General features: G+C 37.4%; 3 protein-coding genes across 7 annotated transcripts; 1 reads left to right on the forward strand and 2 right to left on the reverse strand.

Moving 5' to 3' along the window:
• Positions 1-242: 242 nt before the first annotated feature.
• LOC126871528 (myosin-VIIa) lies at positions 243-14,508 on the reverse strand. 4 transcript variants are annotated; one of them, XM_050630411.1, is made up of 21 exons: positions 13,889-14,508; positions 11,718-11,764; positions 9,231-9,344; positions 8,926-9,072; positions 8,625-8,809; positions 8,385-8,506; positions 8,046-8,302; positions 7,806-7,971; positions 7,607-7,737; positions 4,326-7,478; positions 3,978-4,222; positions 3,549-3,909; positions 3,324-3,442; positions 2,845-3,241; positions 2,588-2,770; positions 2,286-2,487; positions 2,076-2,204; positions 1,869-1,965; positions 1,677-1,774; positions 1,398-1,567; positions 243-1,316 (listed from the first exon to the last, which is right to left on the reverse strand). In XM_050630411.1, the coding sequence occupies exons 2-21, from the start codon at positions 11,733-11,735 to the stop codon at positions 1,110-1,112; spliced, it is 6,501 nt and encodes a 2,166-aa protein (XP_050486368.1). In that variant the 5' UTR covers positions 11,736-11,764; positions 13,889-14,508; the 3' UTR covers positions 243-1,109. The 4 variants fall into 4 exon arrangements, with proteins under 4 accessions (XP_050486368.1, XP_050486369.1, XP_050486367.1 ...); XM_050630412.1 differs by lacking the exons at positions 11,718-11,764; positions 13,889-14,508 and adding an exon at positions 9,798-11,034; XM_050630410.1 differs by lacking the exons at positions 11,718-11,764; positions 13,889-14,508 and adding an exon at positions 9,418-9,772.
• A 153-nt stretch (positions 14,509-14,661) lies between these two features.
• Positions 14,662-18,989, reverse strand: LOC126871543 (WD repeat and FYVE domain-containing protein 2). Its single transcript, XM_050630455.1, has 7 exons — positions 18,478-18,989; positions 18,213-18,354; positions 17,932-18,137; positions 17,582-17,821; positions 17,357-17,495; positions 17,025-17,224; positions 14,662-16,938 (listed from the first exon to the last, which is right to left on the reverse strand). The coding sequence occupies exons 1-7, from the start codon at positions 18,636-18,638 to the stop codon at positions 16,800-16,802; spliced, it is 1,227 nt and encodes a 408-aa protein (XP_050486412.1). The 5' UTR covers positions 18,639-18,989; the 3' UTR covers positions 14,662-16,799.
• A 4,975-nt stretch (positions 18,990-23,964) lies between these two features.
• LOC126871991 (AKT-interacting protein-like) lies at positions 23,965-27,249 on the forward strand. Of its 2 annotated transcripts, XM_050631417.1 has the most exons (8): positions 23,965-24,892; positions 25,020-25,300; positions 25,396-25,577; positions 25,661-25,725; positions 25,973-26,073; positions 26,184-26,371; positions 26,461-26,629; positions 26,900-27,249. In XM_050631417.1, exons 2-8 carry the CDS (start codon positions 25,286-25,288, stop codon positions 26,987-26,989), a joined length of 810 nt encoding a protein of 269 aa, XP_050487374.1. In that variant the 5' UTR covers positions 23,965-24,892; positions 25,020-25,285; the 3' UTR covers positions 26,990-27,249. The 2 variants fall into 2 exon arrangements, with proteins under 2 accessions (XP_050487374.1, XP_050487375.1); XM_050631418.1 differs by lacking the exon at positions 23,965-24,892 and having other exon boundaries at positions 24,940-25,300; positions 26,906-27,249.
• Positions 27,250-27,309: the final 60 nt, after the last annotated feature.

Raw genomic sequence — 27,309 nt, forward strand, 5'->3', positions numbered from 1 at the left:
ACGAAATTCGTTGATACGAAAACTAAAAATTATTAGCTAGAAACAATTCGTTTTTTGACTCCTCGACTTGGTCGAAGCGATACAGGCTCTTTTCTAGATACCATCGAATATAATTATCTGCAACAGGAAGCGAGATAAAATCGCTTTGAGAATTGTCTTCCTGAAGAGATCCATTGTAAAAGAGGAATGTCGGTATACATGTATACCATGGGAATTTACCCACGATTAAAATTTACACCAAGTACCTGAAGAATACGATTATCTTTATTCACAGTAATAAATTGCGAGTTAATAATAATTACATCCTTATACGTATCAGTGGACGGATAATCATTGAGTAATCATTACAATTCATTACATTGGAAAACTATTTTAAGTTACGTTCAAGCGTTACATTAAGTTAAGTTGCCAATTTTTCAATAACTTTTCGCAGACGTGGAACTGTTTTGGATCATATCCCAATTTGTCAAACTACGTTTGAACCTGAAGTTCTTTCATTGTATTTCTCTCTCACATACACACGCACACTTTCTTTCTCTCACTTACGAATTAAAACAATATTTTACAAAACTATATGAGAATCTTATTTGTAAATAAATCATATACAATCTTTTAAACTAATTACTTGTGTACACGTGCACTATGATTCCCTTTACGCTCTCAGTCGTTGCAACAATTGAACGACAATGGATATAAGAATATAGAGTATATATATATATATACATATACACGTACATATGTATGTGTAATATATATATATATTGGATATTTATATAATAAAAAATGTATAAAGAGAACACATGTATGAAACATTTGTTATTGTATGAAGTTTGCTATTGTGCTTATCAATATTCTTTGTGTAAAAAATTGTATTTTTCGCGAGTGTCTATAGTTACAGAAATCATTGTTATATCGAAAAGGATTGCTATTTAAATAAATCTTCTATAAACAACATAGACCGGATCCGTGTCGATCGTTTTTAATCACAATCGTTAAATTACCTGGTATTTCTTCTTTTTTTATATTTCACTTTACCGACTCTCTCATTTCGCGTATGCTTAATTTTACGAATAGCGACCACAAACCGACATGGTCGAGTAGGATCGCTTTTACTTTATCCGTATCGTGCGTTGTTTATTCATATTTGTGAGCATTAACGAAATATATGAAGTTAATAGATCATCCATTTTGTATCCGAGTGAAGTTTCGCACAATAGTTTCGAACCTCTGACTAAATTTCCAATCGTCATATGAAAATAGGTATTACCCGACGACCAATTTGAGATTCTTGTAAATGGATGCGTTACTAGTATATCCTACGAATACAAACGTTCACAGGTAACATTTTTAGGTATAATTTCTAAACAATTATAAATAAGACAAATGTGTTCACTTACTTTCGTTTGTGGATGTATAAGACTTACACCGTGCTTATTTATAGCGATTAACAATAATTCTGGATAATTTGGTTCTGTGCTTTGTTTGACTTCGAAAAAGGCTGAACCAAAGGTTGGCCATCGATAAACTATTTTCAAAAACGTTATTTTGGCATCTTCTGGACTCATACCTACAGAGAAATTTATTTATCTATTTACATTGCAATTGCATGTAACATATAGAGAAAAAGCAAATAAGTATTGACTGTGCGCTCAAACACGATTGAAACAATATCTTACCAGCATCCTGATTGTATGCTGCTATTATCGATCTCTTCCAATCGTTAGAACTTTGTACCTTTACTAAATCTCCAGGTATAAGTTCTCTTAACATTTGCCTAGGGAAAATCTTACGTTACTACATTGTTCTTCTAAATATAAGCTAGTACGGAACTACGTGCTACAACAGATTATAACGTGTATTCCACTTACGGAATAGCTTGAAGTTCCTGCTTGCTTTCACCAAAACGAACTCTGTACACTAGTGCTGCTAATCTGGATGCTTCTTCCTTGGTACATTTATGGTAACCTATAAGGAGAGATACATACGTAAATAGTGTAATCGTGTAAAATGATCAAGCCGGATAATAATCTACGATACGACAAAATGCTTTAAAAGTGTTGGAACGCAACTTTTACCTCTTAATAATTTAGGAAGCTCTTGGTGAAAGTGGAAAATGAGGTCTGCGTTCCTGTCTTTACCGGGAACGGTGTTGGTCCACAGTTTCTTCATGAAAAATACTTGATACGTAAATTGAGGTGATACACCTAAGCAAAATATATGAAAATCTTATTACGTTTCCTCGTGTTGCATTTATGATTGACAAAAAATTATAACGAATGTGGTACCATCGCGAGAGGGTCGAGCTTTTCTTATCCAATCCGTCAAATGTCGTACAAAGTCGAAGAAGAAATCCCCTTCTGGAACCGAGATGACTTTATCGGCAATCTTCACAAACAGACTGAATCCTTCTGCAGAACGTAAGTTCAGTCTTTGCGCTATATTTTGACAAAAATCTTTAGCTCTCGTTGACGAATCCACTTCGAACGCCTGTATATAGAAATAAATTGGAGAATGATCGCCGTAAGTTTGATAACTGTTCTTGAAATGAATAAAATTGAGATAAAATAGTCACTTAAAGCATACGCACTTCGTCCGTGTCGTCAGGAAAGTAAACTTTGTGAAATATTTGCGTCGTTTTGTGCTGTATAGCCTCTACTTCCACTTGGTGTGGAGGATACTTTCGTTGACCGTTACGTAAGGTTTTTTGTAGCCTTTGCAAAGAATCCTGAGATATGGGATGCCGTCTCGTGCGTAAAAACAGAGTCAATTCCTGGCAAAGAACAGAAATACATGTAAATTGAACGAATACATTCACGAATATATTATGTAGATGCGATATTTTACTTTTAAGAGACTTTGGCTGCAAGTGAAGAGACCGGTGGCGAGCCACATCAATTCCCAACCACGTTCTTCGCTCAGTCTATTTCGATTATCGGTTAGTTGTTTCATGATTTGACAATAAATTTCGTCTCGAAGAATTTCGTTTTTCAATGGTCCGTCAAAAATAAGATCCGTGTACTCGTTGCCGATACGCGGTCTCTTCGTTGGCAAATCACCCATGTATTTCAAAATCGCGTTAAAAGCGAAACACGCTTCCTCGGCTAATTCTTCTTTCGATATCAGCTTCTTTAAGAGAGGTTGTTTAATAGGATCTCTGGAATGATGCCACAGTTCGTCAGTGTGTCCGCGTCGCGCTGTTGTTAGGGTCAACGCCTTTGACATAGTCCTCTTTGGCGGTGTTCTGTAACGAGCGTGAAACATCTCTCTATTATAATTCATAACGTGAAAGATTCGTTGCGTATTTACGGACAAGCGTCATTTACCGGAAGTGATCAATAGCGTATTCTAAAAGAGTATGAGGTTTGTCACGGGATTCTACTCCATTTACTTGCTGTGGATATAATTTGCGGCCATTTTCCGTTCCTTCGATGCTGAATAGGGACTAAAAGAGGGATCGATTAACGAGATTCGTTCAATTCATATAAAAGAAAGAATAGATAAAGAGAAAAACAAAGAGGTCGCGCGGAAAAGACACGCGTTAGCCTTACTAAAATATCGTTTGGTGGTTTCGTTAGCGAGGGCAAAACGTATACTGTCTCGGCTGGAAAATCGCCTTTTTCTCCGGTTCTTTCGCAAGTGCCGATGCACCATCCCGAATTAAGTACAGTTTCACCGGTACTCTCGTCCTCCAGAATAATAAGATCCCCCTTTTGAAAGGTCAAGAACGACGAACCTTCGCCTGGTGCTTTGTAATCTTGCAAAGCGATAACATATTTGCTACGTTTCTTCAAACCTTCTAAAAAGTATACCACCAGATCGCGAATGTCTTCGGCGTTAGGGCTTTGAAAAGTGAATTCCTCTCCTCGCACCGTTGACAAGTTGAACGTTTGCGTGAACATTTTATTCGTTCTGAAAGTTACGATAGAATCGAGAGATAAAATAAGAGTGGAAAAGAGACGATCGTAAAGGGTACGTACTTTTGACTAGACACGGTGGTGATTTCGGGAAACGACAATTCGAGAAGTACTTGTTCTTGATCGTCTACGACGTACACTCCGGTCCAATTCACGGCTATGATAACGTCGTTCTTCGGTAAATTCGGCCCGGAATTTCTGTACGCTTCGTAGAAGCGAGAAAAGAGTAATGGCCACTTGAACTTTGCATAACCGACGATATCCTCCTTAACCCGCAAAGCAGGTACCTTTTCCTTTAAATAATAACTCTGCAAGAAGAAAAATCGTTTCGTCATTGTCGTCGATAGAAGAAATGTATACGGCGAAGTGAAAATAAGTTTCGATCAATTATCGTAATGTAAGTAAGGTCACCTTTTTATATGCCTGTAGAACCAGATGTCCCCATCTGTCGATCGCTTTGTCGATACCGGTCAGGCAATAGTCCGGTATGTAATTTGGCAAAAGAGTGTAAAGTCTGTCGACGTTCATGTCGGTGTGATATTCGATGTAATATTGTTGGGCGGCGATCATCGCTAAATCTTCTTCTTTATCGCAACGATATTCGCCGAATTTTACTCCCCTAACCACCTGTTGATAAATTAAATTGGTAGCGACTTGATCTTCGGTCGGTTCGTGCCAAGGCGCGAATATCTCCTTTCTGAAGAACAACCTCCACGGAGCATTCCGTTCTTGAGCACCTTGTTCCTTGGCGTATTGCTCACACTGCGAGATGGCATCCATCACATGGTCACCGCCGCTGCCGAGCGACGAGACTTTATCAAACAACGCGATATAAAGAGAAAATCCGAACTGGTCGCGCAACGATATCTTATCGGAGAGCTGATTGCACAGTTCTCTGGCGGTGGTGGCGGAATCAGCGAGCAGCGTTTTAGTGTTACCGTCCATAAACGTGATCGGCAACATAATTGGTTTCTTGGATTTGGTCGCTTGAAGCTCCAACCAGCTTGGCGGTTGGTTTCGCGTACCGTTGTTGAACGTTCTCTTGAGCCGATCCTCGCAATACGGCGCATATCCGGGTGGTCCCTCCCTGATGAATGCTCGCAAGTAATTGACGAATTTTTCGGACGGAGCGAAACATCCGACGCAGAGCGATAGTAAGATCCAACCGCGAGCGTGCGACGACTTGGATGGGTTGTTGGTCAGTTGTTTGCATATTTGACAGTATATCTCGTCTCTTAATTCCGCACGTAATATTCCATGGCCGATAATGAAATGAAGCTTCTCGAGGTTTGAGGTAGGTCTCGCTTCCAGCCAGGACTGATAACTATCCGCCGTGTATTCGTCCTCTTGTAGTTTCCGTCTGACATCCTCGCCCAATTTGTTTTTTCGTTTCAGCGTTAACGAGACCAACTTGTGTCTTATCGATCGTGGTTTTTGTCTGAGAAACGTTTCCGGATCGACGCCCATCATTTGCGCCTCTTGGAACTCTTTGCTTCGTATAAAATTACGACCAAGAGTCGCTGTGACTTTCGACATGACCGAGGTCGTATCTCTGTCCATCGTGTGAAATCTAGGCTCGGGTAAGTCTCCGGTAAAACGAAGTATCGTGATCCACAGTGCTTGGGCAGCCAGCTGATCTCCTTGCGTGTGCAAAGGCAACAACGGGTGTTTCAAAGGCTTCCTCGAATATTGATGCGTAATATTCCCTTGAAAGTAAGTTGCCGCGAATTTTTGAAACTTGAATTCCGATAGATCTTCCTCGTCCTCCGATGCTGTTTGAACGGGGCTAATGATCTCCTGTTGGTCTGCCTTTGGCGCAGGTAGATCATTGAACACAGAGGTTTCCCTAGCAGGTGTTGGAGCCTCGCTGCTCGAATCCGGTAGAAAATCAAACATCGCCTCGACCAATTTACTATCGTCGACCGGTTCGTCTTGTTTTTTGGCTGCATCGTTTATTAGATTCTTCTTAATCTCCATTCTGCGCCGGTCTTCCAGTTCCATCTCTATCTCTTTTCTTTCCAATTCTTGCATTCGTTCTCTATAGTTCTGCTCGGCAATTTCTTTCGCCCGTTTATTCCCTTGGTCCTTCAACTCCCGCTCTTCCTTCTTTCGAAGCCTCAACGCTTCGACGTGCAATCGATACTCATACTTGATCTTTTTGTAGCGTCTTTGCGCGATCAATCTTCGAACGTGAGCTTGTATCTTCACGATCGCCCACAATTTCTTTTGGTACATTTTCCGTACCAGGTAGCCTCTGGCTCGGGCTTGAAGAGCGACTATGTGTCCTCTGAGATGCCTGAATCTGTGCGATAACACTCGCGATCTGATCAACGCTTGAAGTCGCATGTAACCGATACGCATACGTTTGTATCGTTGTCGTTGCGCGTAGCCCCTCCAGTATTTTTCGACGACAGTCGCGGCTGCTCTCATGCGAAGGAATCTTCTTCTGTAAACCCAGCCACGTATGTTGCGTTGTAGGATTAGAATCTTCCGCGTTAAAACGCGATCGCGTTCCTGCTCCAAGAACAAGTCGTGCGCGTCTTTGAGAAACACTTTTGTATGCCCGAGTTGATAATCCGATCTTCCCAATACTATGTGACAGATTTTGGATGTAACCGCGTGGCAGTCGACCTTATGCGCCGGAGGTATACCCGGAATGAGAAACCGATATCTCTCCACGAACTCCGGGAAGGAATGTCTGATCGGATAACCAGCTCTACGAATTCGAATCGTTTCCATCATGCCGGAGTATCTCAATTGTCGACAACAAAGTCCTCTGTCGAACATCATCGGTTTCTTGTACTCGTTTGGTTTGATACATCTGATGAAGAAAGGTTGGCAACTGCACAATGTTTTCATCAGAGAGTCCAAGGATTTCTTGAACTGAGTGGACAGAGTAGGTGCTCGTTTCCTAGTCTCTGATCCCATACCGATGTCCTCGGCGAAACAGGCCTGCAAAAATTTATTCGACGATATGTGAATCAGCTGCAATAAATCGGCGCTAAACGTGTCCCTGTTCTTCTCGAGGAAGCTTCTGGTATCGTAGAACACGACACCGGCGAAGTGATTAAGGCCGAACGACGTATTGATGTCTGATTTTGGTTTTAAATAATTCCGATGACTGCCATGCGTTTTGTGTATCTTAGCCAACATGGTCTGGTCCGTACCCTTCGGAAACTTTGATTCTTCGTCTATCAAGGCCATGATGTTCAACTGCTTGATAGCTATCAAATCGAGCGCATCCTGATTGTCGACGAACTCGATATGCTGCCAGTTGATACCTTCGTGATTGTATTCTTCTTGTTCCAGCTTAAAGATATGTTGCACGAAAAATTGTTGCAGATTTTCATTGGCATAGTTGATGCAGAACTGCTCGAAGCTATTGTGACTGAAATTTTCAAAGCCGAATATATCCAATACACCTATGGCGCTTCTGGACATGTTCTTGGGCCTATAGATCGCTTCGTTTATCTTTTTCACGATATGCACGAACAATCGTCCGTATATTCCCTTGACGAACGCGTCTCTGATATCCACCGATTGGTCCCTGGACAACGTAGACACCTGCGTGCACACGTTACAATTCGGCTCAACAAGAGGAAAGTATTTTCTACTGTAATTGTCGCAGTGTGACACTTCGTATTTATCGTCCCGTCTGTATAGGAACGTAACGCGAATTATTCCTTACTTACAACAGTCTCACCGTGAGCGAATATCGTTTTTCGAGTTAGAGCGTCTATCAAAGATTGGACGGGTACGCCCAGTAAGTGCGCTACCCTCTGCACATTTGTCTGTTCCGGAATTTCAGTAGCGTCCAAATTATCTAGAAAGTAGATTTAAATTAGGAAGACAAGCGAAACGCTTTAACGTTATACGAATTACGCTGCTTACCTACGACGGTGGCTCTGTATTTGACGTTTCCCATGTGCAATAGGGCAGCCAACAGCTTAAGTATCTCCCATATTTCCATGTCGGAAAACAGCAAAACTTTCATGGCTGATCTAATGTCGGCAAACTCCGCGGCATCGTCCCGCCCCTCGCACGTGATGCTACCACCCTGAGAAGAAAAACCTTCGATTCTAGATTCCCAACATTCGATACTATAACGCATGAACGAAATCGAAACATTACCCCCGTTAGATACTTGTACGAAGAGGCATCTTCCAGTTCCAGTTTCGACTTCTCTTCTTTCGAAAGACCAGCCAGCATACAATAGAATACATGATAATTTCTCTCGTCCAGACTTTGCGAGACTATTCGCGATTTCTCCAAAAGATATTGCTCGATTTTTGCTCCTTCTATCACCCCTTGCTCGTTGAAATGAATGTCGATGTACTTTCCAAAGCGAGACGAATTGTCGTTTCGTACCGTTTTGGCATTGCCGAACGCTATGAACGCGAAACCATAGATAAGGTGAATAACGTCTGTGTCTTTGTCTATCGCGACGCGACGATCGAGAGAGCCGTTTACCTTCCAAGATGGGATTCGCCTCCAAAATTTGCTGTTCGATCCAAGAATGCTTGCCACTAATCGCTGCCAAATATTGCAAAATTAGTTTTGTACTTTCCGTTTTGCCGGCTCCGCTTTCCCCGCTAAGACACAAACATTCGTGCATTTGACAAATCATGTCTAAATAGAAAAATATAGAAGAAGAGGAGAGAGCCGCTCGAAATATTTCACGGAAGAAGAAATAAAGCGATGAGTTGATACCTGATCACTATGCACTGATCTTGACCGTATCGATTCATATGCGCGTAACTATTGTCTCCGATGGCAAATATGTGTGGCGGCAGCTCTCCGATTTTACGATCCTTGTACAGTTTGATTTGTTCAGCGGTATAAATCGGTAATATTTGATACGGATTCACGGCGACTAGAATGGAACCCGTATAGGTCTGCGCAAAAACGATAGCTTAAATGAAATTACGGCCGCTTTAGGTCGTAAAACCAGGTGTACGTAAAAGCGATAGACCTTCGAGAGACTATCGCCTACCAAGACTCGTTTACGTACATATATGAGATTCTCGTTGTAACGAATCAACAAGTTCCTTAGAATACCAGCTTCATGGAGGTCTCCTAAGCTGATCATGTCTTCTACACCTTGCACAGAAGTGGCATGCATCGCCTTTATTCGCCTTTCCGGAGTCAGCCATTGTTCCTGGAAATTCCCGAATGAATTCATTGGCGAGACGAGTTCAAACACTTTCTCAACATCGACATCGTACTTATAATTTGCCGACAGGCAAGAGAAACGAGCAACAACTTTTCGAGTCGAGTCGAGAAATTTGGTGAATGCGGAAAGTAGGTAACGATTACCTTGTTATCGTCGTCTTTCACTTGAATGCGTCTGCCTTCCGCGGAAATTACTCGTGCTCCGATCGCAACGTCAAATTCTCTTCCTGAGATTGGTTCGATCCATATGTAATCTCCCTGCAACGTAATTTCGTTCACCGGTAATTTCCTTCTTTTGTTTCGGACATGCCGCGGGAATATCGACGCTTACGAGCACACGTTCTAATAACAACCGATAAAATTGCTCGCGTCTTAACATTCGAACGTCGATAGACGCGCGTCTTCTTCTTTTCCTCTTTCTTTTTTTCTTTCTTCTCGCTTTGTACAATTAATCCGCGCTCGTGTTCGCGATCGCGAGGGATCGAGTTTCGAAAACATCAGGCGTGGCGCATCTGTCGCCGGGAATTCTACGAATATAGCCGTGTACAACCGTATATATAGCAAATATAATGTAAAAGGAGCGGCTGCTACAGTTAAAAATCGTGCGTCTCCATTTTTGATGGACACTCGAAAGTTGCCACCATAATCCGTGCACCACAGCCACTATTCTCAGCCAACGAATCGATTCGATCGAGTAGCGTACGCACGTACCATGTACAGTTTCTCGTTTCTTTGGAACCCGATAGATTTTTCCTCGCTCCCTTCTTCCGCTGGCTCGCATAACCACCGATAATATAATTAGCCGAGTAAACGCGTATCGTTCCGGCTTCCAGTGACGCAATTTTACGCATAGTTCGATGCGATGCGATCGATCGCACTTCGAGCTTTCGTCTTGAACGCTTCGGCGCTTCAGCGAACGACGAAGTTTTCGCGAGTCACGCGACGTTGATTCCGTGCAGGCGAATTCATCGAGCGTGTCGTCGGCCGAAAAAGCTTTTTTCGGTCCTTTCGTTTGGTTCGCGTTCCTACGCATAAACCGTCGCCAACGATCGAATAAATATCGATGATCGAGATCGGCGGTGGTTGCGCACGCGCACCAAATTTTCGCGAGACTCGTGCGGCGCTTCCACGGTTCCGCGTATAATCGTTTACATCGTTGGTTCGTGGCTACCCTTCGCGCGCATCCATGCATCCGTTTTGGTGCGTTTGTACGATCGTCGCGCAGTTATTCTCAAACAGCGGCTTCCTCCAATATCGCGGGAACGTTCATTTCTTGCGAGATATCTGCCAGAGCGAAAAGTCGGAATCGGTATATTTTCTCTTAGAGGCAATCCGATCGGTCGACGTCGTTCGAACAATGGAAACGAAAACCGTGTTCGTTTCAACTGAAAGGTAATTTGAGAACCTCTAAGTTAGCCTACGCTTTACGGATACGACTATACGAACGCACAGACTGTGCCTGATATTCGTATACGTTCCGATTGTTCACCTCACCGGAACCACATCGGAAGAGCTCGTCCGCTCGTTACCACGAAGCCAGTCTCCGTTCAATTTGGCTTTGCCAGTCGGTTTTACTTTCGGCCGGCCGAGTCTATGAAAAAGCCTGACTTGCGTTCTTTCCGTCTCGTACTCTCGCGTGAATAATTCGCAGTTGCGTATCTCTCTGACGGTATCCGAACATGGATTCTCCTTCGAGGTTAGGATCGAACGACACGGGAAATTCGAAAAAGGTTCGTTCGTTCGCGGGCCGTTTGCCGTGGTAGAAGACGAGCCTGTATAACGTGATAGTATATGGACGCGTGCGCGTCCGCCACAGGGAAGGAATGGAATTACGATCGAGGGTACAAACGCGTGTCCGGCAAAACGATTCGCGTCCCGTTATACGACGGCTGGTTTGCTCGCGTGAAATGCTAAGCCGCTGTTCAGGGCATACGCCAAGTGACGAAGGACCGTTAACTATGCCTAATTAACCGACTATTCGTCTCATCCCACGTCGCAGCTGCGTCGACTGAGCATCGTCGACGATGCAGCGACATCGACTTTTTTCTCCAACCGATCAGATCGGAACGCGGCCTCTGTTCTTTGCGAACAAGAGATTATCCACGGCAACGAACGTGACGGAAAGACGCTGGAAGCGATCTCGTTTCAAGCACGTATTCCCCTTTTCCAGATATACCTACGTATCGCGCTTGAGCGAACCTTTTCGGAAATTACAAGGAACCACAGATTCGCTTTTTATTCGAGATCGTCGAATATCGCTAAACGAACGGGTAAATTTTCCATCTCCGGTTCCTAAGACTCTTCGTTGATCTGCCGGCAATCAAACCAACGAGTAACACACAGATTTACTTCGAGAGTTACTTGGACGTGTTCGCTCCGCGCATGATTTTTCATGCGCGGAAAGAATCTGAAGATGGTGGTCGATCTCCGTCATTTTCACTTGTCACAGATTCCTACTGACCGTCTTCGAAGAACGCGATGAAGAAAGCGGTAACATTACGCGCGAACGCTGGATCATCGTAGGTTCTTCGCATTCTTCGGTGTTGCGTGTTTGACACACTGATTTATTACTAATCATCCAGGACAAAGAAGAAGATGCGCGAAATGAAAACCTATTACGATGATACTTACCCGCGTGACGATGACCATCTCTCAAATCGTCGTTGTCGGCACTCCGCCTGAAAGAAAACAAAACTTTCTTCTTTCTCTCGTTCTCTCTTCTTTTATGTGCTCATTTTTTCCTTCAATTTTTCTTTCTTTTCTTTTCTTTTTTGCTGTGCTGGTGCAGTCGTGCAGCAAAACGAAAAGGGGAGCATCTCGAGCATAGATATTAGCGGATAGATAACATCGTTGATAATAAGACGGGCGAGCAAACATCAGCAAAAAAAGTATGAAATTCCGAGAACTGAATTGGACGAACGAACGGAAAGAATGGCTACTGCGGCGGACTGACTCTACTTGCTGATAATCGAATCGAAGTCCCTTATGCGAATCTATACGGAGAAAAATCGTTCCAGCGTGCGATGATGATGTCCGGCTGATCACCGTTACAGTGGAAGCAGCACAAGCATAAACCTGTTCGCAAAAGTGGGTTAGGCAGTTTCTGCTGCTACCACTCAGCCGTACACCTTTCGAGAACATCCATCGAGGATTCTTACCATGAGATCGATCTCCCTTCTCTTACCGAGTAACTCCGTCGATTTGCAGCTCTTGTTCACAACGATACGACTTACCAAAGAAAATTAATCGAGAACGAGTCGACTCGAATGGAATCGCGTTAGACTCTTATGAAGCCGTATCGAGCGTCAGATTAGACCGAAGAGAGTCGAACCTTATAAGTTATAAACTCGAAGAAAGCTCGATCGAATGCAAAGAAATTGCAATTTACGCGTCACTAGCATCGATTTCGTTCGTCAAAAGACGACACGGATGAATTTGCTTCTATTATGCTCGCACGAATAACTCTCGGGTCGACGAACCGTTCGGCATTCTTTACTTTTTCGTATTTCTTTCTTTTCTTCTCTTCTCTCATTACGACGAATCATCAACGTCCGACTCGTTTTAGAAATCGAGGAAAGTCCAAATATTTCGTGTAACGCCGTGTTAAATTAAGAATGCGATAAAATACACTGCGACCTGATAAGTAGGGGAAAAGGTCCGGAAAGCGATATATACCCTTGAACTTGAGAGACGACACACGTGGAAAGACGTCGCAGTCGTTGACTTTGAAAATATCGGGAGAACAGAACGGAGGATGTATGCACCGCCTACGGGAGACTTTAATGGGCGATCGAACGACACGCGTTTCTACGTGGTACGTTACGAACCGTTGCGATTCGATTAAAAATCAGCAAAACTAATGCTTTCTGTTCCAATACGTTACAGAACAAATAACCTTGATTTGCATTTCCTAACGACTCCACTAAAATCCTACTTCCATAGTTTTTTTACTTGCTGTAATCGCACTCGTTCAAAGAATTATTTCTTACGTCACGATCGTTTTCCACGTGTGCATCTTCGTTCTATTCTAATTCTCTTTGTATTCTGCGATTGTCTTCTGATTTCATGCAATAAAACGAACGTCCACGCGATCTCCGAAAACGAACAACGTTTTCCTTTATGCGTTTCTTTACACCGATTCAACACAAATTTACGTTCTTTCCCGCGAAAGAGTACACGCGAGTTTGAAACTCTGCCGATAGTGGAGAAAATGATTCGGTCCGGATTAATCAGATGTAAGTGTAGAGTACGCGATCTTTTGGTAAATATCTCAAGATTCAAGACGTGAAATATTACTTTTTTTTTATCTGAATCCAAGTCTTATCTCATTTACTTATTACATGTCGTATTTTAACACTCGTTCTGTACACTTACACGTATGGGCCGTAATTACGCGGAATCGTTGGTATTCTATTCTCCTTTTCATCCTTCTAACACTATTCTTTACGTAAAAAATTCGTTTACAAAGACGAATACTTGATATTCGCGTGAAGTTTGAAAAATAAATGGCGATGGTAGTTGACTTGATATTTGAGAACTCAGTAGATATCAACGTCCGTTTCAAAGGCTGTACTAACGCGGTAATAAAATTATGTACATACATATAACGCCTATCGTAATCGTTTGATCTAGAGGTAAAAACGGACGCGACTCAGCAGTAACTTAAGAGTTTCGTTTCCGATCTGTGAAATATCTGCCAGAACAATTTTGTCATTCCGAATGGAATATTATTTACTTGTGGAAAATGGACGTTGATCTCGTGCAAAAGATGTTTCTCAGTAAACGAATAAATTCGAACGTACCTTATGCGAGTAACGAGAAACACGACGAAAGTGACTACACGATGTCGGCACACTCCATTAAGAGGCACTGCACTGCACTTCGAATACGACGTGAAGCGCGCTTTTCATGTCCGACGTGACTAGAGAAGCTCGTCGAAGCTTAGCGTTTGAAAAAACCGATGAACATGAAAAAAGGAAAGATCACGTACCGCACTATAAACTGGGACACGAAAAGCAACAGTAATTGTTTGAGAGAATAGGCCACAGCGGTGACCGGCACGTTAACTCGTCCACTCGGAGAGCTTCGGTTCGAATCGGGTGTGCCAGGTGGAAGCAACTGAAAGAGGTGGAAAAACTACCTTTGGCTAAACCACGATCGGCTTTGACTTCGGCTACGTGAAATCCCACCAATCGCCATACGTTGCCAATCACTCTACCTCGTGTTTACCGAATACTGTCTTCTCGACAGCTCTTTAATTGTTGCTTTCTTTTTAAAGATCTCCGAATCTTCCTCGATACTTCCTTTATCTCGGATTCATCGTGACGTCATTTGCTATAAGGTATACCTGCTGCGTATCTGCAACCTGTTGCGTTGCGATTCCCCTCCTCGGAACGATGTTCTCTTTACCGATCGAGAAGTTCGCTTCCTCTTTGCAGCTTCGGCTGCGGAATGGCGGCAAAAACGAATTAACATTCGATCGTGCAATTTGAATTCCAATCTTCTTCCCTTAGTTTCCTCGATTGATTCATCGGTTCGAATAATACGTTAGATACATGACATAAGGACAAACGAATCGTTTACATTGAAAATATATTTTCATTTTATATGAATTTCACATGAATGATATACATACATAAAATGTAATTTCTGTAACTTTTAACATATACATTAATATGCAAAGTACTGAAAACTTCTGCAACAATAACAACATCGACGATGTTATAAACGTTGCAAATTAACAGTTTCATAAAATCGTTCCTATATATAAACACGATCTTTTTTACGTAACGAGAACGGCACTTCCTCACCAACGATATATTTTTCACGAGTACTGCAATCAATTCTGTACGAAAACTATAACAATGTACCACGTTGCGTTGTTATTGATGTTGTTTATCTTAACAGCAACGACAAATTCATTGCTAAGTAACAATTTTGATATCGATCACTCATAATCACGTAGCTCATAAATCAAGTAGTCGATCGATGCCTTCCAATGGACGACAATGCATCGCGAATACAGCAAATTATTTTCTAAGATTAAAAAGCTATTATCACTCGATGTAACGAAGCAATGGTAGATCCTATAACATACATTTGGAGTATTGCTTCTTAAAAAATGTACATATACATGTATGATCAACACTTCGCGCGTGGACATTGTAATAGTATTAATTATATAGCAAAGTATATTTCACGCGTAGCATATAGAAACTGATTAGAAAATATATGTTTAACTCTGTATAAAATAATAATATTAAATAATTTCCTGTAGAATCCATACATGATAAAAATATACGACATAATAGTAGATCAAAGGAAAAGGCGTATTTAATGCCATACGTTTGCCAAAATTGTATTCATACTAGTACACTGCTTGATTTTTAACGTACTTCTACAATAAATATAATTTTTCCTTCCTCAAATGCTTTTATCACTTACAATAGAGAAATCAATATTATGCTAATCTGATAATGAAAATTGCATCCAGGTACAAGGTATGCATCCTATTATTAAATGGAATGATTGAATAATTACAAACACAAATTTCATTAAACAAATTAAATAGTCTATAAAGAGAAGACTTGTTTCCTATTTTAATTATACATACTTGTTTGCAGAAATCGTAACATACCTATAACTTTGATCATATATTGTTTAATCAAATTTTTACTTTTCATCATTTCTGTAATAGTATGCATGAATCTAATTATTAGTATTAGTAGTAGTATTATCATTATTATATAATTAGTATATTTGCATAACCTGTACCTAGTTTAAATGTTTGGAGAATCATAATGAATGTCTAGAGACAAATTAGGTTTCGGGATAAAGCACCTCGTATAATTGCTTGTAAGAAACTATAATATAAATAATTAGGAATGCAACAAAAGAAAAAAAGAAACGACTAGGAACAACATTGACAGTCATCGACAATGTTTTAACGAATTACTATTGTTTAAATGAGTACGCAGTTTAGAGCAATTCCTCAAAATTGTCAATCTGTATATCAGATTATTAATATAATTTCACACTATACATACTAATAAAAACTTTGATATAGACCAAAAAGTGTTAAAAAGTTTTCGACTATATATCGGTCAGATGAAAATGTAATTCAGCTTAATTTTGTACTTCAAAATGTAAAATTTCTTACAACTTCACGTGACGTAATGTATTTTTTAATAATCATATTTTGTTCATTTAAAACAAAAATAATTTATTTATAGTTACTGCGTTAAACGTGTAATGAAACAGTAAGATTACTTTTTGTAATGAATTTGATTAAAAATCCAAATCTATTGATTAGTGCTTTGGTCGTTTGTAAATATGATTGCACTAAATAAGATTAAAAAATATACTATTTTCTACCATTTGCTGAATAAGTTATGGAGTTAGTTTTTCTCTGTTGGAAGAGTACTTGCAAGTATATATATTTATATATATATATATTTTTTCCAGTTATATAGATATCCTATTTTGGTGTTGCAGATATTTCACGAATCCAGGATTTTCTTATGCAAGAAACAAATTGTAATATGTAGAAACGTAATTGTTTTTATCATCAAATAAACGGATTTTAAAATGATTTCATAGTCGTAAAAATAGGCTCTGGATATTATACTTTTACATTGAAATAAGACAGTAGTTTTCTATTATGCCTTACGATTTGATTAATTTTGTTATTTGTAGATAAATATATCTGGAAGTTCACTGAAGAAGTGCAGAAATATCCCAAATCTTAATAAGACGATCTTGACCAATAGTTAATAATCGTCGCCTAGGAGCATCAAGATCCATTCCAACGACATTATGCTTTGCGTCATGGAACGATGCTAGAGATGTTTGGCTATATAACACATGCATAATTTCATTTAAACATCCACCTTGTTTGTCAATTTTAGTGATAAATCTAAGCTCATTGTTCCTACTTACTTTGCAGCTTTAAGTTGAATATGACACTGATCGCACACTCTAACTTCAAATTCAAAACCCATTGCTGGTATTGGTATTCGCTGAGATGTACATCGTGCGCATAATGCACGACCACAATGACGGCAATGGTGCTGTCTTAGACCTAATTGTCGTTGATCCATCATAGCTTTAATATTCCAAAAGAATGGTCTTCCACAAGCCTATATTTATCATAATATTTATATATATAATAAAATGTTGTTTAATGTAGGATCATAATTAGCATAAAAAACCAAACTGGTTGTAGCATTAAATTTCAGAATCAAGTTAATTATAATTTTACAATTACATACTTGGCACGTATCGGATTCTATCCAGGCTGCAGTTTCTTTTCTATTTGCAGCCATATCCCAGCATACTATTACACCATCTTCTCCTCCAGATAACAACACACGCTCTGCGCTTGCATAGCACAATGCAGTTACTTTGTTGCTGTAAAATATGTTTAATTGTGATTGCAAAAAATATAAACTGGAAACTAATTTGAGAAGAATTTCTTAGTAGACTGAATAGCTTACTGATGTCCTTGGAGTTCATAGGCTGTACCTTGCCGGCCTCCAATATCCCATACTATGATACTTTGATCGAAACTTCCAGAAAACAAAAGCTGCTTTTCAAAATCCCATGCTAATGTATGAATGCTTCCTGTATGTGCCTTTAAAGTAGTAATTAGTGTAACACCATTAGTATCTAATTTCAACATTGCTATTTGTCCAGAATAATCACCAACAAAGGCATGTTTTGATTGCGCGTCAAATCTGAATAAGTTAAGGAGATGTGTGTAGTTTTAAAGAGAACTTCTTTCAATGTAACATACATATCTAATAATTAAGAAATCAATTAGAAATTATTTCTCACAAAAGGATACTGCAGAGCGGTGTACCATGCATCAGTTTGATATGATCCTAATTTTTGTCCTGTTTCTGAACAATGTAATTGAAACATCTTATCTCGACCTATACTTAAAACCCATTCGCAATTTGATGCAAATATAACACCTGTAACTCTCGCTTGATGTGCAGCATATTCACGCATGGCAGTCATTTGATTATAATCTTGCTCCAAAATGAATTCCTGAAAATAATGAAAGTACATTGAAATAAAAAAAGAAATTGATCATTTTCCATAGAAAACTCTTTTAATACATACATTTATAGTTCCATTCTCCAAACCAACAAATAATTGTCTAGTTTGTACACAATAATGCATTGATGTTGCACCAGCAGCCATATATTGACAGACACTTGGCCAATATTGGCCAGAATCTCGTTTCAACCAAACTCTAACAGTTCTGTAAAAGACATTTCCTTAAGAACATGAATAGCTGAAGAAGAGAAATTTTCGACTAACTATTGTAACGAACAATTAAGAAATTCAATTTTAATATTACAACTCGAATATAATACTCATCTACCTGTCATCGCAAACACTAATTACACCATCTTCCCGCGGTATAATGATAGCCGCATTAACATCGTCATTACATCCTTCTAATTTCGATAGAAGTATAGGTTTTCGGCTTGTGCTGAATTTATCATGATTTACTCCCGGTGCGGGCTTTATCTCTGCTGCCATTTCAATCTTTAAAACGTAATATTTGAAGCAGACTTGTCATTTGACAGTTGTCAGACTTCAATGATGATCAGAGTTTATATGCGTTATGAAGACGGAAAGTCGGATTTTTTAACAGATTGTGGAGAACCTATCGGCGCTATTCGTGTTATTCCTCGTGAATTTTTCTTTCCTTCCTTTTCGAGTTCCTCTTTATCGACTGTTACAACTTTCGTGGAAGTTTCTATTTGCGTGCATTATGTAATAGAAATGTATGCACACACGATTTATGTTGAGGATGTAAACAAAAAATGATGATCAATTGATCTCGCTAACAGGACCATTATCTATAGCAGAGCTTTGTTACCAACTTCCTTGCAGACACAGCAAATCAATTATTTTTCGGATTACTTTCTTTTTATTAAATAATTATGTTGCGAGGCGATAATTTTGCAATGTTTTTACAAAATTAATTTTCAAATAATTCTTTTAATAACTGGTGCCTGATTACTTAAAGTTTTTATTGATATTTATCGGCTTCTATTGTTGGTAAACGTTATTTCATAGACAAGATGCAGCCATAGACGAGATAAATACAGAATGGACGTGACATGCAGTGCTTTTTCACGCCCTATGTTTTGGTGGACTTTTGAATCCGTTACCATTCTTGTATCACATGCAACTGTATCAATTAATATATAGTATAGAACTGGCACAGATAAGTACTTAGTGGTTTGACTAATTATTAAAACCATCGTTGCAGAAAATAATCTTAGCATGTGTTACAAAATAAAGATTTTATAATTTATACAGCAATTAATAACGAAGTAAACAATGATAATAAATTATTTTCAATTCAAGAAATTTCTTTTTTTATTATAGTTTCGCTATCAATTCTCAAGGACTATTTTAAATTGCTAATTATTAATCATTTTTAAGAGTGACATTTATTTTTAATAAAGACATTCATAAAACTGCTTCATTCTCTTCCATTTATTGAAATATTTGAATTATTCAAATATATTTATTAATAATAATATGAATAATTAAATAATATACCGTTATAGCATTTTCACATATAAAATCAAGGACATAATTTTATTACTGTTAATGGACATTGCCTTAAAAATATGTTTCCTATTCATTAATTTCATCAATTTGATAGTTTGAATTGATTAAATTAACGCGCGCTTGTACACAGGAAAATCGAATGCTCCTATTGGCGCAATATATTACAAAATCACATCAGGCGTCTCTATTGGTGAAAAATATTGTAAAGTCAAATCGAGCATTTCTATTGGCCAAGAATGTTGCATCGCTCGTAATTTGAGGAGAACGCTTGGCGCGGGGTGACATTCTCTGTTGAAATCTGTGGAGTGAGAATTTGTCGCATTAGCCCGTAATTATTAGTACTTTCATTCCAATGTTATCATTATTTCTACACTTTTATCTGCTTCATTTGAATAGTACGTTCTTATTTAATCACTTATTAATCATCATTTGAGTAAGATTAAGTAGTTTTCCAAAACTTTTTCTGCACTTTTCTCGTTGACTGCATATCTGACGGTTAGTGTTATCGATAGCTCATATTATCGACCTTTGGAATAGAATTTGGATTCTATTATTGGTTTATTTTATTATAACTTGTTCTAATATTTTAAATTATTGGTTTTGTCATATTGGTTATGTCATGTATTTGAAATTGTTGGTTTCCTACTGTACAGATTATTGGTACGTGATCGAAAGAATAGGGATTTACGGAATAATGGACACCACAGGTGATTAATAATCAATTCGTTGATTTTTCATGCAGATTTGGTAATGATTGAGCTATTATAACAAAGCAAATGTATGTATATGTTTATTTTCCCTTTTTGTTGGATCAATAGTAATTAATATTTGTTACATAATTGTTACACAGCTTACGATTGATATCTAATAACATTATTTTATAAATAGTCGCATAATTTCTTAAAAATGTTAAAATGAAGAAAAAGAGGTTATAGAAATCATTTTTTTAATTAATGTTTTCATATCAACATGTAGCAAATTATACGAATCATCTAATTGTTATTAGAAGATGATCTATCGCGAACTTATTACGTTTGTACATATTTGTACGAGAATATCAGTTTATTATTTCCTCGAAAGAGACTGAATAAAACTTGTTGAGACACGTGCAGGATTATATGTATATACGCTATAATCACTTCAGGCATGTTTAGTTAAAAAAGTCTAATTTATTACAAGCATTGTCGAATCTTCATAAGGTGCAACGTAATATATTAATAAAAACCATATTTCAAACTCTGATGACGAACATTCACAATTGAATTTTTCTTGTAGAGTTGGTTTTATATTTCAGAATATTGATAAATATTTGGAAACATGTTAGAAAATATCTTGCAATCGATAAACAGTGTTTGAAATACTACACGTATATATAAGCTTTCAGAAACGGCGATATCTCCAAAACAAACTCTCACCCCCCCCCCCCCCCCCTGTTTCTCCCTGCTAATACAATCTGTTTTCAGAGAATGTTTGTGTCCGCGCGCAATGCGGTCGGTAGAGTCAGTTTTTGCTGCGTAATAACATTTGTGTTTTCTAGAGCACAATAGCTCTTAATAATTATAAATCTAATTACAATAGTAGCTGAAAAGGACCTAGTGGTGTTTCAAAAGCCAAGAATGTAAGTAATTTTGTAATCTGTACTTAATTTTATTCCTTGTTATCTAAATTTGTCATTCTTGAATTGAATATTGGCATTATAATTTTAATAGAGATCAATATTCCACTATTTCAAATTTTTCAAATAATTAACATTTTCCTTAAGAACAAATTATAATATCCTATGTTCTGTTACAGTTTTCTTCTATGGCATTATATGGCCCCTCCTTGATGATGATCCACACCATGACTTTCCCTGGTCTGCTACAGCATCGATGACCTCGTCCTTCACATCATATCGTAAGTCGCATGCATTTTTGTCCCTCCGGTCACTCAATCATGTCGTAGGACGAAAGGTTCGAATCGACACGGGTGATTGGTTGTAATTTACGTAGAATTTTTTGCGAGTACAGTGACCGCGGATATTTATTATATGCGTGAGTAGTAACATTTCTTCTATGTATTATTTATTAGTTCAGGATAGGTCTTCTTGCACATCGCGTTTTTTTTTTTATATCAGTTACATGATACTAACAAATTTTATATTAATAATATCGATAATTGTACTAACTGATACAAACGATATATTAACAATTCATTTGAATTTTGTGATTGAAGATATATTCACTATAATTACTTTTGAAGTTGGAATGTGTATTTACTGAGAATTAAAATGACTTAATTAAATATTTCGTAGTAATGAAGTCGGATACCCTCCGACTTCGTTGCGTTAAAAATTGCTATTATTGCATATCTAATGATAATGATAATAATAAGTTTTTATTTCATCTCCTGTTTTCTGTTGACATTATTATTTATTATGTTTGGATATTGATTTAAAATATAAATATAGAGATATTAAAGTTCAATCCTGCCGTCAAAAATGTATTGAATTTTATGTGCAAGAAGAAATTTCGCGACAGGTAAATTTTAGAGTCAAAGCAACAAGTTTTGAATACTGTTTTCATACTTTCGAATATGTGCTTTGACGAAGGAATTGCCTGAGATTCTTTGTATTAATATTTAATTTTAAGTCAAGTATTAAATAAATTTCTTATTCAGTGTCAGTTTGCCTTCTTTGTAATGTAATTTCAATAACATTTTGGTAATTTATTAAATTAATAAAGTAGAGTATAGAGTGTTAGTAATTGAGATAAAATATGAAAATGCAAAATGAAAAAAGATTAGCCCGCTAAAGACGAAATAGATGCACTAATACATTCTTTTTAGTTAGGATTTTCAGGTTTTACCCTTTCCGTGTTCATTGCCAGGACCTCACTCACGTGCCCAGGTGCTACTTGGGTGAGAGAAAGGCAATGGGTACGATGATCACTGATTTTATAATAATTTGTAAGCGACTGACGATGCGTTAGTGTATCGTGCACGACGTACTTTCCACATAGTGTGTGTGGTTAGGCTGTGGAATTGCGTCGTTTTAGTATTTATCCCATTTGCTATAAATTTATGTAATAAAACATAAATTCACACAAATATCAGTTCAATTACAACCTGTGAAAACAAAGATTCGTTATTAAATACGGCGAATCACAGGTATTAGTATTATTAATTTTCTTGTTAAATTATAATATATGGTACCAAATTTCGTACCATCTATAATTTCTTTGACAAATAGATACGTTCTTTGAATTATGAATATTTTTAATTAAAACTGAGATTTACTTTTATTGTGTTGTACGCAATGGTCGCTAGCCTTCGTCAGTCGATTTCAGGAAAATGGTACGTAATATTAGAGTGTGCATGTTGTGTGCCAAACTCGGGTGTCGGAGGCGTCCCGGGACGTTCTCTCTAGTGTAGGTCCTTGCGCCCGAGTGTTATGTGTGAGAATCGTGGAGTGAGTGTGTTGGTGTGCCTGTTTTGCCATTTTTAAATATAGGGCTAGGTAGGATAGGTAGCATACTTTCTGGCGTGCCTGTTCAGTATAAGTAGGTAGGGCCGGGCAGGTTGGCACAGTCTCTGGTCGGGTAGGCGCGTTTTCGCGTGTCCAACCTGTTTCAGGAAATTTCATTCAAAAAATCGACGGCGAAGCTGGCACGAATGGAACATGCCATCGTCTCTGACTTCGCCCATCGATTTTTTGAATTTCGCGGTCGCGATCGCGATTGGGTTTCGACACGAACGTTAATATTGCTCGAGCATGCACATGCGAACGGACAGCGATCTCTATATGATCGTTGTTCATCCATGTGTATTTGGATCAGCTTTCGCGATTTATGTTTTTATTTCACCTTTATACGTTATTTTTTGGTTTGCGATTTAGAAAGTCTCGAGCTTAGATGTAAGTTTCAGCGGGCATCGCGCCCGAAGAAAGAAGAGGCTATGAGCCGAAGAGGCCCGGCAAATTGCCATGCAAGAGGGCAACTACTAATGGCTTTTCATCTTCTGAATCATCCAGAGGATGGAAAGTCATTCTCGTTACTACTTTGTCACTGTACTCGCTTTTAGTATTTGTAGTAGTATTAGTTGTGATTTGTTTGTTTGCCGACGTACATGTCGGCCCATCGTCATATTGGGCTAATCGCGGTTTTTCAATTAGAGTTGCGAGTAATTAATTACGGTTTGAATTACAGTAGCGAATCTAAATTTCGCGCTAACAATTAGAGTTGCGAAAAAGTACCACTTCGGTTTGGATTAGCGTTGCGATGAAAAGACGATCTCGTTTGCTTTACTATAGCGAAGTATAAGATGTCGCGATTGTACTCAATATTTTCTATCGTTAATAATTATTAGAATTTATTAAAAAGTAGAATTTGAATTTGTTGCGGTTTGTTTTATCTCAAGTTAAATTAAAATGACGTTAATTTTAAATTAATTTCGTAGTGCTGCGATTTGTGGTCATCGCATATAGTTGAAATAGTTAGTTACTGAAGTTCTCTGCGGATGAGTGGGGAAAATACTGTTCTGAATCCATGATTCCTTTCGAAATACTTTTTTTGAAACTCTGGTCTTTGATCTTTTCGCTACGCGTGATTGTGCTCTCAATTGTTCGTTATAGAGTCTCTTTCGTTTTCTCTTTTATTTCTACCTTCTTTACACCTACTCTGGATCCATAACTCGATGGGATTAATCAATCAAGTATATAGGTGTAAAAGAAAAAGTATATATGTATTTAGTATATTGAAATAATAATACAATTATTATTATACACGTATTATATACACAAACCAAGTTACTACATGTTCTTTGAACTGGACACACTCTGAGATCACGCTCTATTCCCTAGTTCACTCTCCCCTTTTTGGTTAACATATGTCTTATATTACATTAGTTAGTTCGGATTCCAACAAATGCATGCCTATCTCAACCAAAGAATCTCGCTGCTAGTAGATCTGATTAGGACACAGAGCTTTTTTGAGAATATAAAGTCGAATTTACACTCTTCCTTTAAAGTGAAATATTGTAGATTCAGTTTGACAAATGAAGATCTTTCTATAGCTATATATATGTGTATTGAATCATTGAGTACTGTAGCTATATACTTATGTATGCATTGACTTTATTGCTTTCGATGATCTCGATTATCCAGTTGAATATTAATTCCTATGTTGGCCTCAATAAATCGCAGAGGGCGTAAGAAATGCTGATTTTTCCAAGTCGGTATTTCAAAACCTGGGATACAAAGTCCTATGTAATGTCACATCTATCGTGTCCTTAATTAATGATACAGTATAGACCTAACATTCTATAGGACTGATAAGATGATATTTATTCTTATTTTAGATTAGATAATAAAAAATAAAATAAAAAGCATTAGTCGATATATTAGTTAACCATATAAGATCTATGTCTTCCTTCGTTTATGGTTGTTCACATATAGCGTGAGATGGAATATTTCAGAGAAGATGATGGTAATCGGAAATACAACAGAATAGCCAGTTATCTGATAAAATTTGTGAGATAATGGAACATATTTTTATTATTTAAAATCCTGAACGTTGATTATATTTGAGACATAATCCTACTCTTTTTCTCTTAATTACATCAGTATGTCAGGAACAAAGGTAATAAACAAAATAAGAGTAATTAAATGTTTCCTTTTAATCTGGAAGATAAATAGAAACATTTGAAAATAACAACTAATTTTATATGATATTAGGATGATGGTAATAAGAACGATAACCTAAAAAGACAAGGTTCATTCAGGAAACTATTACCTTTGAATACAAATGGAGATTCTCAATTGAGCATGTCTGTGAAAATGATTGATAGGCCAACTGTGTCACAAACTAACAAAGAATATACCGTATACTTACAGGAATACAATATTTTATCAGAATAGTAAGTTAATTTTGCAAATCAGTATATAAATGTCTGCAGTGAATGAAAATCTCTTAGTTCTTTTGTTATTACTTTTTAAACAGTAATATGCTATGTGCGCAAGATCTGAAGGGTATTTATGTCATACCATCTGCCCAAAATTCCTTATGTAAGTAGTATGAGCAAATAAATATTTTTTTTTTTTTTCAATGCATTTTATGTATGAGAAAGATTGCATTCAAGTTATTTAAGTCAAATATGAATTGATTCTTAGGTCTTGCTTATCCTGACTTGGTCTTGTATAATGGTTTACATGTAAATATGTGCATGATTTATTGTTTGCCACATTTTCTTGTACACATTTATTAGACATTCCTGGACATTTATCAAGCTGTAATAAATGCATTTTGTTTTAGTATGGTTTGGAGTACAATTTGTGCGGCAAGGAATATATCAAGGAGGAATCTTCAGATTTAATATTACGCTACCACAAAATTTTCCAGATGGGGGATGTCCTGTAAGACTGTAATTCCTAATACATTAGAATTTAGTTATAAAATTGTCTTGATTTGTTTAATGTTTGTATACTGAATGTTTAATTGTTATTGTGTACCGAACAAATCGTAGAAAGTCACATTTCAAACTCCAGTTTTTCATCCTTTGATCGATTCTGAATCTGGAGAACTATATACATCATGGGGGTTTCCTGAATGGAGAAAAAGTAATCGAATTTGGCAATTGGTACAATTTATAACAAAAATCTTCACAAAAGTAGATATTAAAATGAATTCTGTAAATCATGAAGCGTCTAATTTGTAAGTATTTAGGAAAAAATATTTGATCAATGAATGTTGTAGTTGTCAGTTAATATTTAAATTTTACACATATTATGTTTGTATTACAGATTAGAGAATAATTTCGAAACATTTCGAGATCGCGTAAGAAAATGTGTGAGAGAAAGCTTAAACAAAGTCTATAGTTCACCTGTGGTGGATGATCCTCACTATATTACTTTTAGTCCATATGTCGATGAGCTTCATAATTCCATTAAGAGAGAAATCTATGAACCTAAGGTAAAGAAATATATATCTAAATGGTTTTTAATTACTAAAACCATTTTCATTTATACTTGTTACTGCTTGAAACTTCCAAATGTAAACCATAGAGATATTTTTTCCGAGATATGTAGCTATTAATGTAGATTAATGTTATATTAAATATTTATTATGTATTTATTATATTAGATATTAATGTAGACACTAGGATATTATTTAAAGCTTAATGAAAGTAACTTATAATATTTTGATCTACTTTTTCATTAATTATGATTATAATGTGATGAGATACAGGAAGAGGAAGAAAATAAAGCAGTTGGATTATCATGGGTACAACCAGGATCATTACAACCATTCTCTAAACCCGAAGCAAGATAATAAGTAATTATACTGTATACAAAATGTAATAACAAAGCTAAAAGCTGCAGTCCTTAGGAGATAAGAGAATTGTAAATTTTAATGTATTTTTATAGTAGCAAAAATGAAAATTATTTTTTACTTATGTTCAACATGTATGTATAAAATTGTTGTAATAATCGTTTATAATACTCTTATATTTGACTGAAGTAAGAATATACAATTGTTGATTTATTATTAAATGTAGTGCTAATATTTCTTAAAATAAACATTTAAACGGAGCAACAATTTACAATCAGACACTTTTTATGTATTGATCTAGTACCAACTAGTGCTTTGTT

The sequence above is a fragment of the Bombus huntii genome, chromosome 12, assembly GCF_024542735.1.
Source record: "Bombus huntii isolate Logan2020A chromosome 12, iyBomHunt1.1, whole genome shotgun sequence".
NCBI lineage: Eukaryota > Metazoa > Arthropoda > Insecta > Hymenoptera > Apidae > Bombus > Bombus huntii.

Coding starts and splice junctions, on each gene's coding strand:
- LOC126871528 (XM_050630410.1), bottom strand. CDS start 9,465: ATGTTAAGACGCGAGCAATTTTATCGGTTGTTATTAGAACGTGTGCTC. Junction 9,345..9,417: donor TGTTATTAGAACGTGTGCTC/GTAAGCGTCGAT, acceptor ATTACGTTGCAG/GGAGATTACATATGGATCGA. Junction 1,775..1,868: donor CAGGAACTTCAAGCTATTCC/GTAAGTGGAATA, acceptor GATTTTCCCTAG/GCAAATGTTAAGAGAACTTA.
- LOC126871543 (XM_050630455.1), bottom strand. CDS start 18,638: ATGGCAGCAGAGATAAAGCCCGCACCGGGAGTAAATCATGATAAATTC. Junction 17,822..17,931: donor GCATGGTACACCGCTCTGCA/GTATCCTTTTGT, acceptor TAACTTATTCAG/ATTTGACGCGCAATCAAAAC. Junction 17,225..17,356: donor TAGAATCCGATACGTGCCAA/GTATGTAATTGT, acceptor TGATAAATATAG/GCTTGTGGAAGACCATTCTT.
- LOC126871991 (XM_050631417.1), top strand. Junction 26,074..26,183: donor TTCCAGATGGGGGATGTCCT/GTAAGACTGTAA, acceptor AACAAATCGTAG/AAAGTCACATTTCAAACTCC. Junction 26,630..26,899: donor GAGAAATCTATGAACCTAAG/GTAAAGAAATAT, acceptor TAATGTGATGAG/ATACAGGAAGAGGAAGAAAA.